We start from the raw sequence: 13922 nt of genomic DNA, 5'->3' as shown, positions 1-13922 counted from the left end.
GACCCCGCAGAGCCAGCGGTGCCTCCCCGAGCCGGCTGTGAGCGGAGCACGGGGCTGGGAACAGCCACAGGGACAGCGGGGAGTGACCCCGGTACGTGCGGGCACAGGGACAGACGGACACAGACAGAGACACGGACACACGGACACAGAGACACACGGACACACGGACACAGACAGACACACACGGACACAGACAGAGACACACACACACACGGACACACGGACACAGAGACACACGGGCACACGGACACAGACAGAGACACACGGACACACAGACACACGGACACAGAGACACACACACGGACAGACATACACACACACACACACACACACACGCAGAGCCTCATCCATGGTGCTCTCGTCATCTCTGGAGTGAGCACCTGTGCACTTACCCTGCAGACAAAACTTGGCTTTCTCAAGAAACCTCCACCACGCTCACTCCACATTTCCATGCTGGGGGAAAATGGTATTTTTTTCTGTCAGAGCCCTCATCGTGTCCTTCCCAGCCGTGCCTCCAAGGAGGGGCTGTGTTATCTGGCTCCCCGAGGCTCCCCCAGTCCCCAGCAGGGCTGCTCCCTCCCCAGGGGCTGCAGGGCTCTGCTCTGGCCTCCCCCTCCACGGAGACCCACGGCCCCAATCCCCTGGGGACACTGCGATGCTGGCCTGGGACCAGTCCTCAGCCTGCAGGAGTTAGATTAACCAAAGCTTTGGACTTGCTTTTCAGCTATTATGGTCAATATATTAAAGGTATTTATTTAAGAAAGTGCCTATCCTGCCAATCTTTCCCCATGAGCTCTATTTTGAACACACCCTATAATTACTGATATTACCCTGGCAAATATTCCCCGTGAAGTTTTCTCTACTGAGAGCCATGACTGTACTTGTCTGCTTCTCCACATTATATTTATCACCAGGCAATATTTATAGCTATACTATTATTATTTATGATATTTTATGCCCTACAAAAACCTATATGACATATGCTCCAACTTTATCACCAGAGTTCAGCCGGGCCATCCCTTCTGCTGGTGTAGCTGTTCTCACAGCACTGATCAGCGAGCTGTGCCAGCACTCCTGGCACTGGGGGATCTGCAGGTTGTGCCAACATTTCAGCTCAACAAACTGAACTTCCCATCATAATTTCTTTCATTGTCTCCTGTTCCTGGCTGGTGCACACTTCAGGACTTCTGGTGTTTCAGGCTAGAACTGTGCATCCTTGATTCTTGCTGAGGCAAGGCAACTAAAGGAGTGCTTAATTATTCCAGATGGACAATAGAGAACAGCACATTTATGCCTCATGCAAAACAAATAAACAGAACAGAATGAAAAACACTTGTTTGCCAATCATGGTCTAGACTTGTAATTTGGCACTGCAATACTTACAAACAAATGTAAATGTTTTAATCTCACACTTCAGAAAAAATTAAATAAATCTGTCTTGTAAGCACCTTTAGTTTTAATTATTTAAGATCAATACTAACCTAAATGCCTCTGCCCCTAACATGCATCTCCTCTTCAGGGTCATAGACCTTTCTTACTCTGAAATCACTGGCTTTCTCCACAAATTCTGTTAACCAGTTTCCTCAGTATCATATGCATAAGGGCTATAAACTAATGAGCAGATCTAGGTTATGTAGAAAAGTGTAGAAAGGAAACAAATGTTGAACGTCACATTTACATTAACTTCTCACAGTTCAAATGGCAATTTATCCACAACATAGTATGAATCATGCAGTAAGAAAAGGAGGAATCTCCAGTTTCTTTGATTTATTTGTCATATGGTTGACTGATGTCAGTATCAGTGGCTAAAAAAAAAAGTTTAGACATCCAAAAGAAAGGAGGAGAGAGAGGAGGAAAAGGTCTAGCTTTCCACAAAATCCATTTCCTTTAAGATGATGAGCTCAAACCAAACCAGATCAAAGGCTGAGGATGAGCAGGTTCTTCTGTTCCTTCCGTGCTTGTCTCGCGGTCTGGCGCCAGCTGGGAATCAAGGGTATGGGACGGGTGGATGTGTTTTGTCTCTCCATATATGTAAGTATGTAGGTATTAAAATACATATACATACATACACATATATGCAAACAGAGACAGTCTTCCTAAAAAAAATGCTCTTTGCAGTCCAGAGGCAGCAGAGTCACTGTGAAGGAAGAGCTGGGCAACATATGGCTGTAGAGTCTGCACTGGAAAAGTCACTGGCTAAACACACGCCGGCTGTTAGTTTCCTTTATTTTCATGAGGCGAAATAGGAGCTCTGCATAGAGTACAGCCTGTCAATGGGATTTCCTACTCTAGCCTGCATGGAGTTAACTTCGGAAGAGGCAAGAAAACAGTCGCTCAAGCTAGTTAAAGAGGTATCACTGTCGATATCATGAAAAATGGAGTCGTTTCCTGCAAATGAAACGCACACGTTAGGCTGGGTGCTGCACAGCCAGGGGAGGACACAGCACACACGGATGCTCACGTGCTGTATGCTGCAGCAAACAGAACACTCCTGCTTCTGTGCTCACATGTTAATAGACTTTGCCTCTGAGGGTCTGACCTACGAGGAGGAGAGCTTGAAATCAACCCGCAGGGGTCAGCTGGCAGCAAAGCGCCCAAACCTGCCAGGATTTCATTTCAGTTTCAGTCACAGCACAAAACAGAGTCTTGGCTGGCAATGGGAGTAAATGGTGCTGGGGAGGAGCAGGTCCCCAGCTTCTCCATGGGCTCAGGCACTCCTGGGCTGTAAGGCATGGTGGGACCAGATATCGATGCCCACGAGAGGAAAGCATGATCTAAGGGACATCACCGCACTGCTCTTCATACACACACACAAGGTAAAAGTTCTACCAGTGTGACAGGACCCAGGAAGAGACCCAGCTTCCCTGGCCTCAAGCAAGCTACAGCTGTAATCATGCTCTCCTTTTAGAAAATTCCGCTCTATTGGGGCTGATTTGGAACAGCACCTTTTATTTCCCCTAGCAACTAGGATTTCAGCTTACTTCAACACTGGTTGGTACCAGAAAAATCTCTAGCTCAAGTCCTGGGGGCTCTGTGAAAGTGTTAGTCTGGTTCTTTTTCCTAACACAATCATTTGAAAGGGCTTTGTGCCACCCCCTGCACCCCTTTTGAGCACAGAACCTGCTTCCCAAGGAGTCTTACTCAGAAAGCCAAGCCAACCAACAAAATCACAAGCCACCTAATTGCACTTTGTATGTCCTCAGCTCCTTACAGGACCTCCCAAACTTCCTGGTGTGCACCATGGACTTGTCTCAGTGGCAAAAGTAATACACAGACCCAAGGCAATTTCCTGTTGGCCTGTGCACGCTGTGCTAGGACAGTGATGAGCATTGAGCCTCTACAGTGAAGTGCTCCTGGTCAGCAGAAAGGAGTCTGAAACAGGCCAGAGAATCACAGTCTGAAAAATCCTCTGACATTCTTTTTAAATGCCACACTGCAATTGTCCAGAATCAACAATTGAGCATTTAGTGCTTGTAATGCATTTGATGTGTGGTCAAGCAATCGTGAAAGCAAACCGTCATCTTGATTTGGGACAGAGAATAAAACTATGCAGGTGAAATGTCCTGTGGTAACCCATCTCTTAGTAGCTCAAGAACTGTTCTTTAACAAATCCACGCATCCAATCTGAGTGGTCTTACAGGGCTGCTTATTCATTTTGTAATGAATAGATTACTTCTCTTTATTGAAGGCACTTTTTCCTCAAAGCTTCTAAGAAAAAAGGAAAAATTTGTGAGGGAGCTAGAATTTGGTACTGTTTATTTTTCAGTGTCTTGGACAGTGGTTTAAAAAGTGGAGCTTGGAGAGGTGATGTTGCTTGCTTATAATTTATCAGAATTATACTGTGAAATAGTTTTGAAATGTGTCCAGAGCTTGAGACGAGCTCTGTTCTACCCCCTTACGTGTACAAGAAAATACACACATAAAACTGACTGGTACAAATTCCCTGGTACAAATCCCAGAAAAAATATTCTAAAAGCCAGTAAAGCTGCTGCTCCTGTGGTGTGTGATCCAGCACACGGACCCAGCTACTTGGGATGTGGCAGAATGAGGCATGCCTTACCATAGGGGTTCATGTGGTCGCCTGGCATTTGTGGAGGTGTGAGACCCTGCTGAAATGGGTCTGTGCCATAACTGCTTTGCTCCATTGCTACAATCTGCTGCTGTGGTGGTGCAAGTGGTGTGTAAGATGTCATCATCCCTTCCATTCGGTTGGACATTACTTCTGCAAAGCAAAGAGGAGGCACAGTTACTGCTGGGAACAGGGCAGACCCAGAGCCAACAATGAACCCTAGCAAACAGAGGTATCCTGTCAGTCAGAGAAACTTCCCAAATTTTGTCTGAGCGTAGAACCCTGAGCAATAAGCTGAAAAACTTGTAATTTCTGACTACATAATTTCTGGAGCTCCTTGGTCCTGGATCCTATCCTCCCAAAGTCTGTGTACTGTGTGACAGCCCAGTTATTCTTTAAATTCTGCTGGTCCCAGTTTTCCTGCTCTGGGTAAAGAGGAGGATTTGAGGCTGCGAGGTCTTGGGAGCTGCAGCACCCAGAGAGCAGCAGAGCGAGCACCAGGTTCTGTGCAGTGCCTGCCCCGGGGTGCAGACACTTGTGGGGCACAGGAGGGGCTCTGCACGCCTTGGCTGGGGCAGGAATGCTGGGGCAGGGGCACAGGAGGGGCTCTCCACGCCTTGGCTGGGGCAGGAATGCTGGGGCAGGGGCACAGGAGGGGCTCTCCACGCCTTGGCTGGGGCAGGAATGCTGGGGCAGGGGCACAGGAGGGGCTCTGCACGCCTTGGCTGGGGCAGGAATGCTGGGGCAGGGGCACAGGAGGGGCTCTGCACGCCTTGGCTGGGGCAGGAATGCTGGGGCAGGGGCACAGGAGGGGCTCTCCACGCCTTGGCTGGGGCAGGAATGCTGGGGCAGGGGCACAGGAGGGGCTCTGCACGCCTTGGCTGGGGCAGGAATGCTGGGGCAGGGGCACAGGCAGTGCTGCCTGTGCAGATTCCCAGCTGAGCACGGTGCCCCTTCACTGCAGAAGAAAACAAACTGGAGGATGGGTCTGGAGCAGCCTCCTGGAGATTTCCTCCAGAGCAAACACCTCTGTGTGGCACATTTCTACCAGAAACGAGGTGACAGCTTCTGTGTGAGCACCTCTGGGGTCTGATCCCACCAGGAGAACGTGGGGTAACCTGGAGTGGGCACTCAGGCACACCTCAGTGTCCTTCCTCTTCTAAATGTGGGAATGGCACTTCCAGACAGCTGCAGATTCTCTCTCTCACTTTGCTTTTCCACAAATCCCCTACCTTGTCCTAGTCGCTGCGAGTTCTGTTGCTCCTGCTGCTGTTGGTGCCTTCGTGCAAGCTTTTTCATCTGAAAAAAGCAGAACAGAACAATCTCATGGCTCCAAGTGCAGCAATTCAGTTTCCTTACAAAACCCTCCGCAAACATCAGTTAACACAGACCATTTACACTTGTGCACACACGGCTGTGGGTTCAGTTTCAATTCTAAGCTTAAACATTTCAGTTTCCAGTTCAGATTTGCATGCGAAATTCACTCCCAGCCCTGAGTTGCTTTGAGCATATGAATTTGATGTCTGTGTTTGGAAGGTGCCTTGCCGGTGTGGATGCAGAGAGCAGCGCAGGCAGAGCTCAGCCGTGCTGCAGTGTGAGCTGCAGGCACAGCCTGCATTTGGCTTCTGAGAATGTGACAAACAGCCTACCTTTGCTCTTTGGTTTTGGAACCAGACCTGGACGACTCGCACGCTGAGCCCTGTTTCAGCTGCCAGTGTTTCTCTGACCTGCAAGAGGAAATGCTTAATGATGCAATTGTTCATAAGTTAAAAAAAAATCTAAAAAACACTAATCAGTTTTGTTAGGAGGAACATTTGTATTTACAACAAAAATTGCATGTATGGAATTACTCTTAAAAATTAATAATATTTTTGCATAGTGTTGTCAAGTTCTGGTCCTGATGGTGCTACCAGTTCTGTAACTACTGAACAAAGAATCTGAGCTGGGGAAAATTACACTGAATTTTACCCATAAAGGACTTGTGTGCAAAAGGAGTGCTCTGCTCTCACCCAGGGAGAACTGCTGCAGCCCCAGGGAGGGGCAGGGCTGTCTGGGGCTGTGGCTGGTGCCAGGCCTGACTTGGTCCCTGGTGAAGCACCCACCTTTCTGCAGGGCTTAGAAGATACTTCAAAGGATGCTTTGAATGCTCGTCTCTGCTGTGTAGTGAGTATTGTCCTTGGCCGTTTAGGTCTTCTTGGGTCCTTCCCATCATCGCTTCCCTTTCCTTGGGTTACTTGGCCTTTGGTGGGCTTAACATCTCCATCTTCATCATCACTTTTGACTGGTGAAAAAAGGATATGTAATTGCACTTGTTCCACCAAGGAAACAGGGTGTTTGAGAACTGCTCTTCAGTCAAAAGGTTCAACTATTGTCTCATGGTTATTTGAATACCTTAAGCAGCTGTGGGCAGGAAGAGACCATCTTAGATGTGTGTGCTCTGCCTAAATCAAATGCCACAAAAGCATAAAAATTTTTAATTGAGGACGTGGGATGGATCAGGGGATGGAAACTCAGAATATGCTTCAGTATTTCCAGGCATCGGGCGCAGAGAGACTTTGTGCCCTTGCAGCACCTCTTGGACCCTGCTCCCCTGTGCTGCCCTGTCCTCCCCTGTCCTCCCCTGTGCTCACCTGTGCTCACCTGTGCTCTCTGTGCTCCTCTGTGCTCCCCTGTGCTCCCCTGTGCTCCCCCGTGCTCCCCCGTGCTCCTCTGTGCTCTCTGTGCTTCCCTGTGCTCTCTGTGCTCACCTGTGCTCCTCTGTGCTCACCTGTGCTCCCCTGTGCTCCCCTGTGCTCCCCTGTGCTCCTCTGTGCTCACCTGTGCTCCCCTGTGCTCCCCTGTGCTCCTCTGTGCTCACCTGTGCTCACCTGTGCTCACCTGTCCTCCCCTGTGCTCACCTGTGCTCACCTGTGCTCCCCTGTGCTCACCTGTGCTCCCCTGTGCTCACCTGTGCTGCCCTGTGCTCCCCTGTGCTCCCCTGTGCTCTCTGTGCTCCCCTGTGCTCCCCTGTGCTCCCCTGTGCTCACCTGTGCTCACCTGTGCCCACCTGTGCTCCCCTGTGCTCCCCTGTGCTCATCTGTGCTCCCCTGTGCTCCCCTGTGCTCCTCTGTGCTCACCTGTGCTCCCCTGTGCTCTCTGTGCTCCCCTGTGCTCATCTGTGCTCCCCTGTGCTCACCTGTGCTCCTCTGTGCTCCCCTGTGCTCCCCTGTGCTCACCTGTGCTCACCTGTGCTCCCCTGTGCTCCCCTGTGCTCCTCTGTGCTCCCCTGTGCTCCCCTGTGCTCCCCTGTGCTCTCTGTGCTCACCTGTGCTCCCCTGTGCTCACCTGTGCTCACCTGTGCTCCCCTGTGCTCCCCTGTGCTCCCCTGTGCTCACCTGTCCTCCCCTGAGCTCCCCTGTGCTCACCTGTGCTCCCCTGTGCTCACCTGTGCTCCCCTGTGCTCACCTGTGCTCACCTGTGCTCCCCTGTGCTCCTCTGTGCTCCCCTGTGCTGCCCTGTGCTCACCTGTGCTCACCTGTGCTCTCTGTGCTCCCCTGTGCTCACCTGTGCTCCCCTGTGCTGCCCTGTGCTCACCTGAGCTCTCTGTGCTCACCTGTGCTCACCTGCTCCGATCTCACCACCAGACAAACACCTTTACCTTCACAGCTGAGCTCCAGCTTCTCCTGAAGCATTATCTGCAGACAGGTACTGCTGCCCGCACTGCTGTGGCAGCAAAACACATCCAGCAAGGATCACACAATATCTCAAAGCACATCTAACCAAATACAGCGCAGATTCCACTTACTGAATACTGTTTTGAATGTTTTGAAGCTCCAGAGATAATATTATATATAATCTTTGTCATCTCATTTCCACTTCCCACAGAAAATATCAGCAATCTTCCTCTGTGCATTGTGTCTGTATGAACAAGCACAAACTTCTCTTTCTCAGTAAATACATACAAGTATCTATGTGCTTGTGTAGACCAAAGAGATTCTTTGCATTTTCTGTCATTAAATTCTGAATTCTAAATCACAATCTGGTGATATTACATGTGTTAGTATATTGTCCTGGGAAATCTCAAGCACAGGGGCAAAGGTTGAGGGGTAAATACACATTTTGTTGAGAAAATCAACTTTTCAACTCAGCATATTTTATTTGAGCAGACTACTGGTTTTTCTTCCAGCAAACATTATCACATTATTATAGGGACTTCAACATGAAGAAACACACTGAAATTTTTTATATACTGAAAGACTGCATTTGGGGAATCAACAAATTAGACTTTAATTCGTTTTAGGGTCTGATTATTATGCACCTAGCAGTCTAATCACCTTTTACTTTAATAAGCATCTTTGGCCTAATGATTAAAGAGAAGTTCAGTCATTTTAATAACCATGACATTATTAACTTTCCAGCATGCCATTTCTAAGGAATGGTTTGTGAGGATTAATACTGCTCATTGGAGAGTTACTTTTGTGTCCAGTGGATAAATATTTGATTGAAGCAGCAGACATTCTCAGCCAGGGCTTTGCAGATCGTGTGCTCTCACACAGACCCCTGGGAGATCAGTGTTTTCACTGTTAGACAATGGGAGACAAAGAGCTTGTTTAATTTGTCAGCTTGTTTTTCAGGTTTGGGTTTGACTAACAGAGAATAATGAGGGAAAAAAAGCATCTCCAGGAGTAAGAAACTCCCCTTTGTGCCAAAGGGAAATGAAATTGAAACCAAGACTGGTTTGTGCCGCCGTGGTAGCTCCTCAGTGCAGATCTCAGGGCAGACCTGGTCCGAGGAGGAGCCAGCCCTGCTCCAAGGAGCTGCCCCTGAGATTGTGAGAGTGAGGACAGCAGTGGGGGACGGTGCCTGTGACCAGCCCAGCTGGGGACAGCCCCACCGAGCTGGTCAGAGGGTTTGGTGGGCACCAGTGGGTGCACAGTGGGTCTCTGGAGCTGGTGGGGGGCAAGGAGGAAGCTCAGTGCCTGTGGCACCAAGAGCCCAGACCCTACGATGTGGGATTTCCTGAGCAGAGCACTCAGGGTCCTGCAAAGGCAGCCTGACAGTAACTGGAACACTGCTCCAGAATGGCCTTGGTGCCACTCACTGCTGCATCTCCAGAGACCTTGGACTTGAGGCATTCCTGATGTGGAAACACAAATTTTAGCAATGTGGAGAATATGAAGATTGGAGATTATGTATAATTTCTGATACCAGTTGAAACGGAGTAACACATTTTCCCATAAACCAGAGGCAAACATGTCATTTGTACACATAATAGAATGGTAACTGTTGATTTTTTCTCATATTTTCTTGGGAAGCAAATGTGAGATTATGATGGCACAAACCCACAACTCAGTTACTTTCAGATTCTCTTCAGTACTTCTGTGTTGCACTTGAAATCTTTCTTAAAGGTAGTATTTGTAATTGGCAGAGAGATTCTGCTCAAAAATCATATTAGTGCTGTGCCCATTTTCCTAGTGTAGTGCTGAAATTGTATGTGCAGAAGATCCCCTGAAAAATAAGTTAGGTGGATGGAAGAATGCCTGAAAAATAAGTTAGGTGGATGGAAGAATGCCCACGGAGAACAGCACAGTGATGCCTCACCTGAGTGAGGCCTCGGGTGGCTAAAGTCAGTCTGATTCATGCTTTATGACCTTACAGAAAAACACTTCAATGAAAGCAAAAAGATTCTGTCTCTTACTAAGCAGGAAGTTAAGGAAGGGAGTCAGGTTAGGGAAAGCAGACTGCCAGTAGGAATGTTTTCAGCTGTGCCTGCAAATTTGCATAGGTGGCACATGCATACAGATGAATGGGTGTGAAAATGGATGCACTGCTCCACAGGAAAGCTCGACAGACTCATGCAGCTGTGGGAAAAGCTCACCTGAGTCTGAGTCGTCTGGGCTGACCGAGCTCAACAAGTCTTTCTCTTTCTCATAGTCACTTTTGCAGAGCAGCTGTCCCTCCTTGAGCACGAACTCGTCGCCCTTGCGCAGCTGGCGCTCGCACACGCAGCAGCAGAAGCAGCTCAGGTGGTACACGCACTCCAGGGCGCGCATCACGAACTCCGTCGGAGCGATCTTCTCCATGCAGCCGCTGCACTTGGCAGCGAACAGCCTGCAAGAAGAGGCAGCACGGTCAGGGAGGGCACAGACCCTGCTGGGCCTGCTCGCAGCAGTTCTGCGCACGCCGGCCCCGCTCACGCCAGACGCGCATCCTGAGCCTTGCACACAGCACAGGCAGGTGGTTTGTCCAAATCTCAGTCCCTTTGGTCTTGAGATTCCCTAAACCACCTTTCCTGGACAAGGGTTCAGAACTGCCCTTATCTCAGTGTTCTTTCTCCTTTTCAAAATGAGAAACAAACGGGAGCTCCCAAAGTTGTTAATTGCTTAAACCCAAATGTATTTTAATTCACCTTTTAGAGGAAGGACCAGCTCATGCTTTGTTTTATACAGGGTCTCTGGTTTCTGCACTTAAGCCCTATCCTGAACAGATTTGATGACTTTCCATTTTTGGTATTGTCTGTCTCTGAGGAGGCAGATAAACCCAGAAACGAGCATGAAAACTTTGTGCTTTTGCTGAGGCAAAGTCAGCACGTACATATACACACATGATTGTACACATGCAATCAATAAAGAGAGGAGTGAAATAACACAGCTTTTCTCTGGATGTTGAGTTATTCCAGAACAACCTGTCTCTGAAGGAAGTACTGTGCATTTTAAATGGTGTGAAACATCCTTTGGCAGAGATAGGCAGTGATAGAATCTGTCAAATTACCAGTATAATCACAGGCTCTAGAACACACACTGTATCCAGACAAGTTCTTATTAATGCTCTATAAACCCTGTCTTTCATCCATCATTAATTTTCTAGGCTTAAGTTAGAATTATTTAGATTAATTTTATTTTGCTTTTCTAATGGCAAGTGGGAATCTCCCTAAGTGAGATTTCAGAAAAGGGCTGCCTCAAATAAAGACAAATTGCTGTTACATCCCTGTGTCACATGGCGTGCTGGTGATTTGAAATTCAGTGTCTTTTATGGCAATACATCATAGTGCAAGGTGCGTGAACATTTACATTTCAGCAAGGAAATGAACACCACTGCACCACTGTGCTCACAGAAAATAAAATTAGATCCTGCCTTTTTGCATGGGGTACGCTGACTTTTTTCTATCATCAAAATTATAATTTTTCACAAAAAGGCAATTCTCTGTGATTTTAGAAGGCTAAGGCTGTGGTAGTTATTCATTCCTCCAGAGCCTCCATTTTGTCTGAGCCGAGAAGTGCAGGAAAATGGCAGTACGAGCCCTCGGCACAGGGCTGCAGTCACAGTGGGCAAGAGGGAAAAGCAAATGTCAACAGGGATGCACACGGCATCCGGAAAATGACTGAGGGACAGGAACTGGGGTGTTCCCAGCGTACCTGGGTCACCTGGGGGTGACTGCACCTGGCTGGCTCAGTGCACACCTTGGCACGGCCACAACCTCAGGGTGACAGCACTGCAAGGTGGACTGAGTGGCTCTTTTCGGGTGTGTAAGGAATTAACCTATCCGAAGGAAACTGATGCCACCCAGGAGCCTGGGCACTGCCATGAACAGCACGGCTTATTCCATACACTCAGTTTGCTTTATCCACAAGGTTTTGCCTTACAATGCTTTAGCCAGCACATTCCTGAGCAGAAAATATTTTTATCTCTACACAATTTTATATCCAAAAGGATTAACACGCAAAGAATATTAAAAAAAAAAAAAAAAAAAAATTGATTTAACCAAGCCTGGCCTGTCTGTGCGAGGGATGCCCCCAGGACGGGGCACACTGGGAGAGCTCAGGAGCGGCAGAGCCGGTGCCCCATCCATCCCTGCCCCATCCATCCTGTTCTGTGCCCCATCATCCATCCCTGCCCCATCCATCCCTGCCCCATCCATCCTGTTCTGTGCCCCATCATCCATCCCTGCCCCATCCATCCCTGCCCCATCCACCCCGTTCTGTGCCCCATCATCCATCCCTGCCCCATCCATCCCTGCCCTATCCACTCTGCTCTGTGCCCATCATCCATCCCTGCCCCATCCATCCCTGTTCCACCCACCCCGCTCTGTGCCCCATCATCCATCCCTGCCCCATCCATCCCTGCCCTATCCACTCTGCTCTGTGCCCCGCTCTGTGCCCTCTGTGCCCATCCACCCCCGTTCTGTGCCCTGCTCTGTGCCCATCCATCCCTGCTCTGTGCCCCATCATCCATCCCTGCCCCATCCACCCCGCTCTGTGCCCAATCCACTCTGCTCTGTGCCCCGTCATCCATCCCTGCCATCCCTGCCCTATTCACTCTGCTCTATGCCCCGCTCTGTGCCCCGCTCTGTGCCCATCCAGCCCCGCTCTGTGCCCCGTTCTGTGCCCATCCAGCCCCGCTCTGTGCCCCGTTCTGTGCCCATCCAGCCCCGCTCTGTGCCCCGCTCTGTGCCCTGCTCTGTGCCCGTCCATCCCCCCGTTCCGGTGCCCGGTGCCCGCACCGCTCGGGCACCCCCGGGCTCCGGTCCCCATCGCCGCTCCGGCACAGCGCGGCCGGGCCGGGAAGGGTCGCGCTCGGTGCCAGGGACCCCCAGCAGTGCCCAAGGACCCCGAGCAGTGCCCAGGGCCCCCCAGCAGTGCCCAGGGACCCCCAGCAGTGCCCAGGGACCCCGAGCAGTGCCCAGGGAGCCCCAGCAGTGCCCAGGGAGCCCCAGCAGTGCCCGGTTCCCCATTGCGGCGGGCAGGACGGGAGCGCTCCCCCGGCGCTCCCCGGAGCCGCTCGGCGCTGCGGGACCGCTCCGGGATCGGCTGCGGCTGCTCCCAAGGGAAGCGCACGAACCGCCACCATCCAGGGGCAGGGAAAACACGAACGGAACACCCTTTACACATCATTTCAAGAAGAAAAGCCCAGGAAAGCATAAATTCCCTGCACCTTCCCTCTAACAGGGACACAAGGTAGCACACTCCTTGTCCTGTGTTGTTTCCCTGACCTGCGCCTTTGCTGTCACACTGCCTTAGTGAGTGTTTGTGTTTTATCTTTTCCTTCAAAATAAATACATCTAACGTGAACAGAAAATACTTCATGTTTTTTACTGACAACCGACTATTCCTGTAAAGATGGTGCTTTTGCAGCAGCGCTTCCCAAGGCAGCCTTTTAGCTATAACAAATTTCACTGTCATCAGTGTATATTAACTCATTCAAATGAACATTAAATTGCCCTGACAATACTGCACGGACTTCATATCCTGAATTTAACTCTTGTCAAGAAAATTCCCTCCCCTCTACACAGGTACTCGGTATTACAACATGCATTCACACAAACACACACACACAGAGCAGCATGTTGGGCTGAATTCTGAGATTATAAAATTTTCATTAAACCTATCTTATAGGGTGTTTATAGGTATTTTTTTAACTTCCCAAGAGGAACACAAGGTTATGCACTCTTTTTGCACAAGGCAATCTCACAACAGGAAACTAATCTTGACAAATGACCAGACTTTGATAGCTGTGATCTAAACCACTGCTCGTTAGACTGTTCATTTTATAAACGAATGGTAATAAACCTGTTGGGAAGTGTAGGATAGCAGGAATACTTTACAGATCACCCCTTTACAGGTTTCAATCAAAGCCATAAATTTGAAGGCGAGCACACAGATATTCTGTGCTGAGACAAAGACTGTCCCACACCAACCACATTTAAAGGATTTTTTTTTTTTCTTTCTACACATTCGACAAATAATTTGCGTAACTCTGGCTTTTTACCCCCATGGCTGATTATCTCCAGCTCTCTTAAGCTAATGTCAAACCTCAAAATCCTTGGATGTGTTAAAGTGTGTGGAGAGTGGAAATCAAATGCCTTTATTAGAAGCCG

The 13922-nt window shown here is 49.3% G+C and overlaps 1 protein-coding gene across 1 annotated transcript in view; it reads right to left on the bottom strand.

Annotated features, from left to right (window-relative positions):
* Positions 1-277: 277 nt before the first annotated feature.
* Positions 278-13922, bottom strand: part of LMX1B (LIM homeobox transcription factor 1 beta) — an 87985-nt gene continuing 74340 nt past the window's right edge. Inside the window, exons 3-8 of the mRNA XM_033077829.1 lie at positions 9927-10159; positions 6172-6350; positions 5719-5796; positions 5302-5368; positions 4061-4222; positions 278-2388 (exon numbers count right to left, since the gene is read on the bottom strand). Coding sequence (XP_032933720.1) covers positions 2231-2388; positions 4061-4222; positions 5302-5368; positions 5719-5796; positions 6172-6350; positions 9927-10159 — 877 coding nt within the window. The 3' untranslated portion in view covers positions 278-2230. The remainder of the gene's footprint in view (positions 2389-4060; positions 4223-5301; positions 5369-5718; positions 5797-6171; positions 6351-9926; positions 10160-13922) is intronic.

This window comes from Catharus ustulatus, chromosome 21, assembly GCF_009819885.2.
Source record: "Catharus ustulatus isolate bCatUst1 chromosome 21, bCatUst1.pri.v2, whole genome shotgun sequence".
In the NCBI taxonomy this organism is placed as follows: Eukaryota; Metazoa; Chordata; class Aves; order Passeriformes; family Turdidae; genus Catharus; species Catharus ustulatus.
Note: the sequence above shows the minus strand (reverse complement) of the source record. Positions and strands in the feature narration are given on the sequence as shown.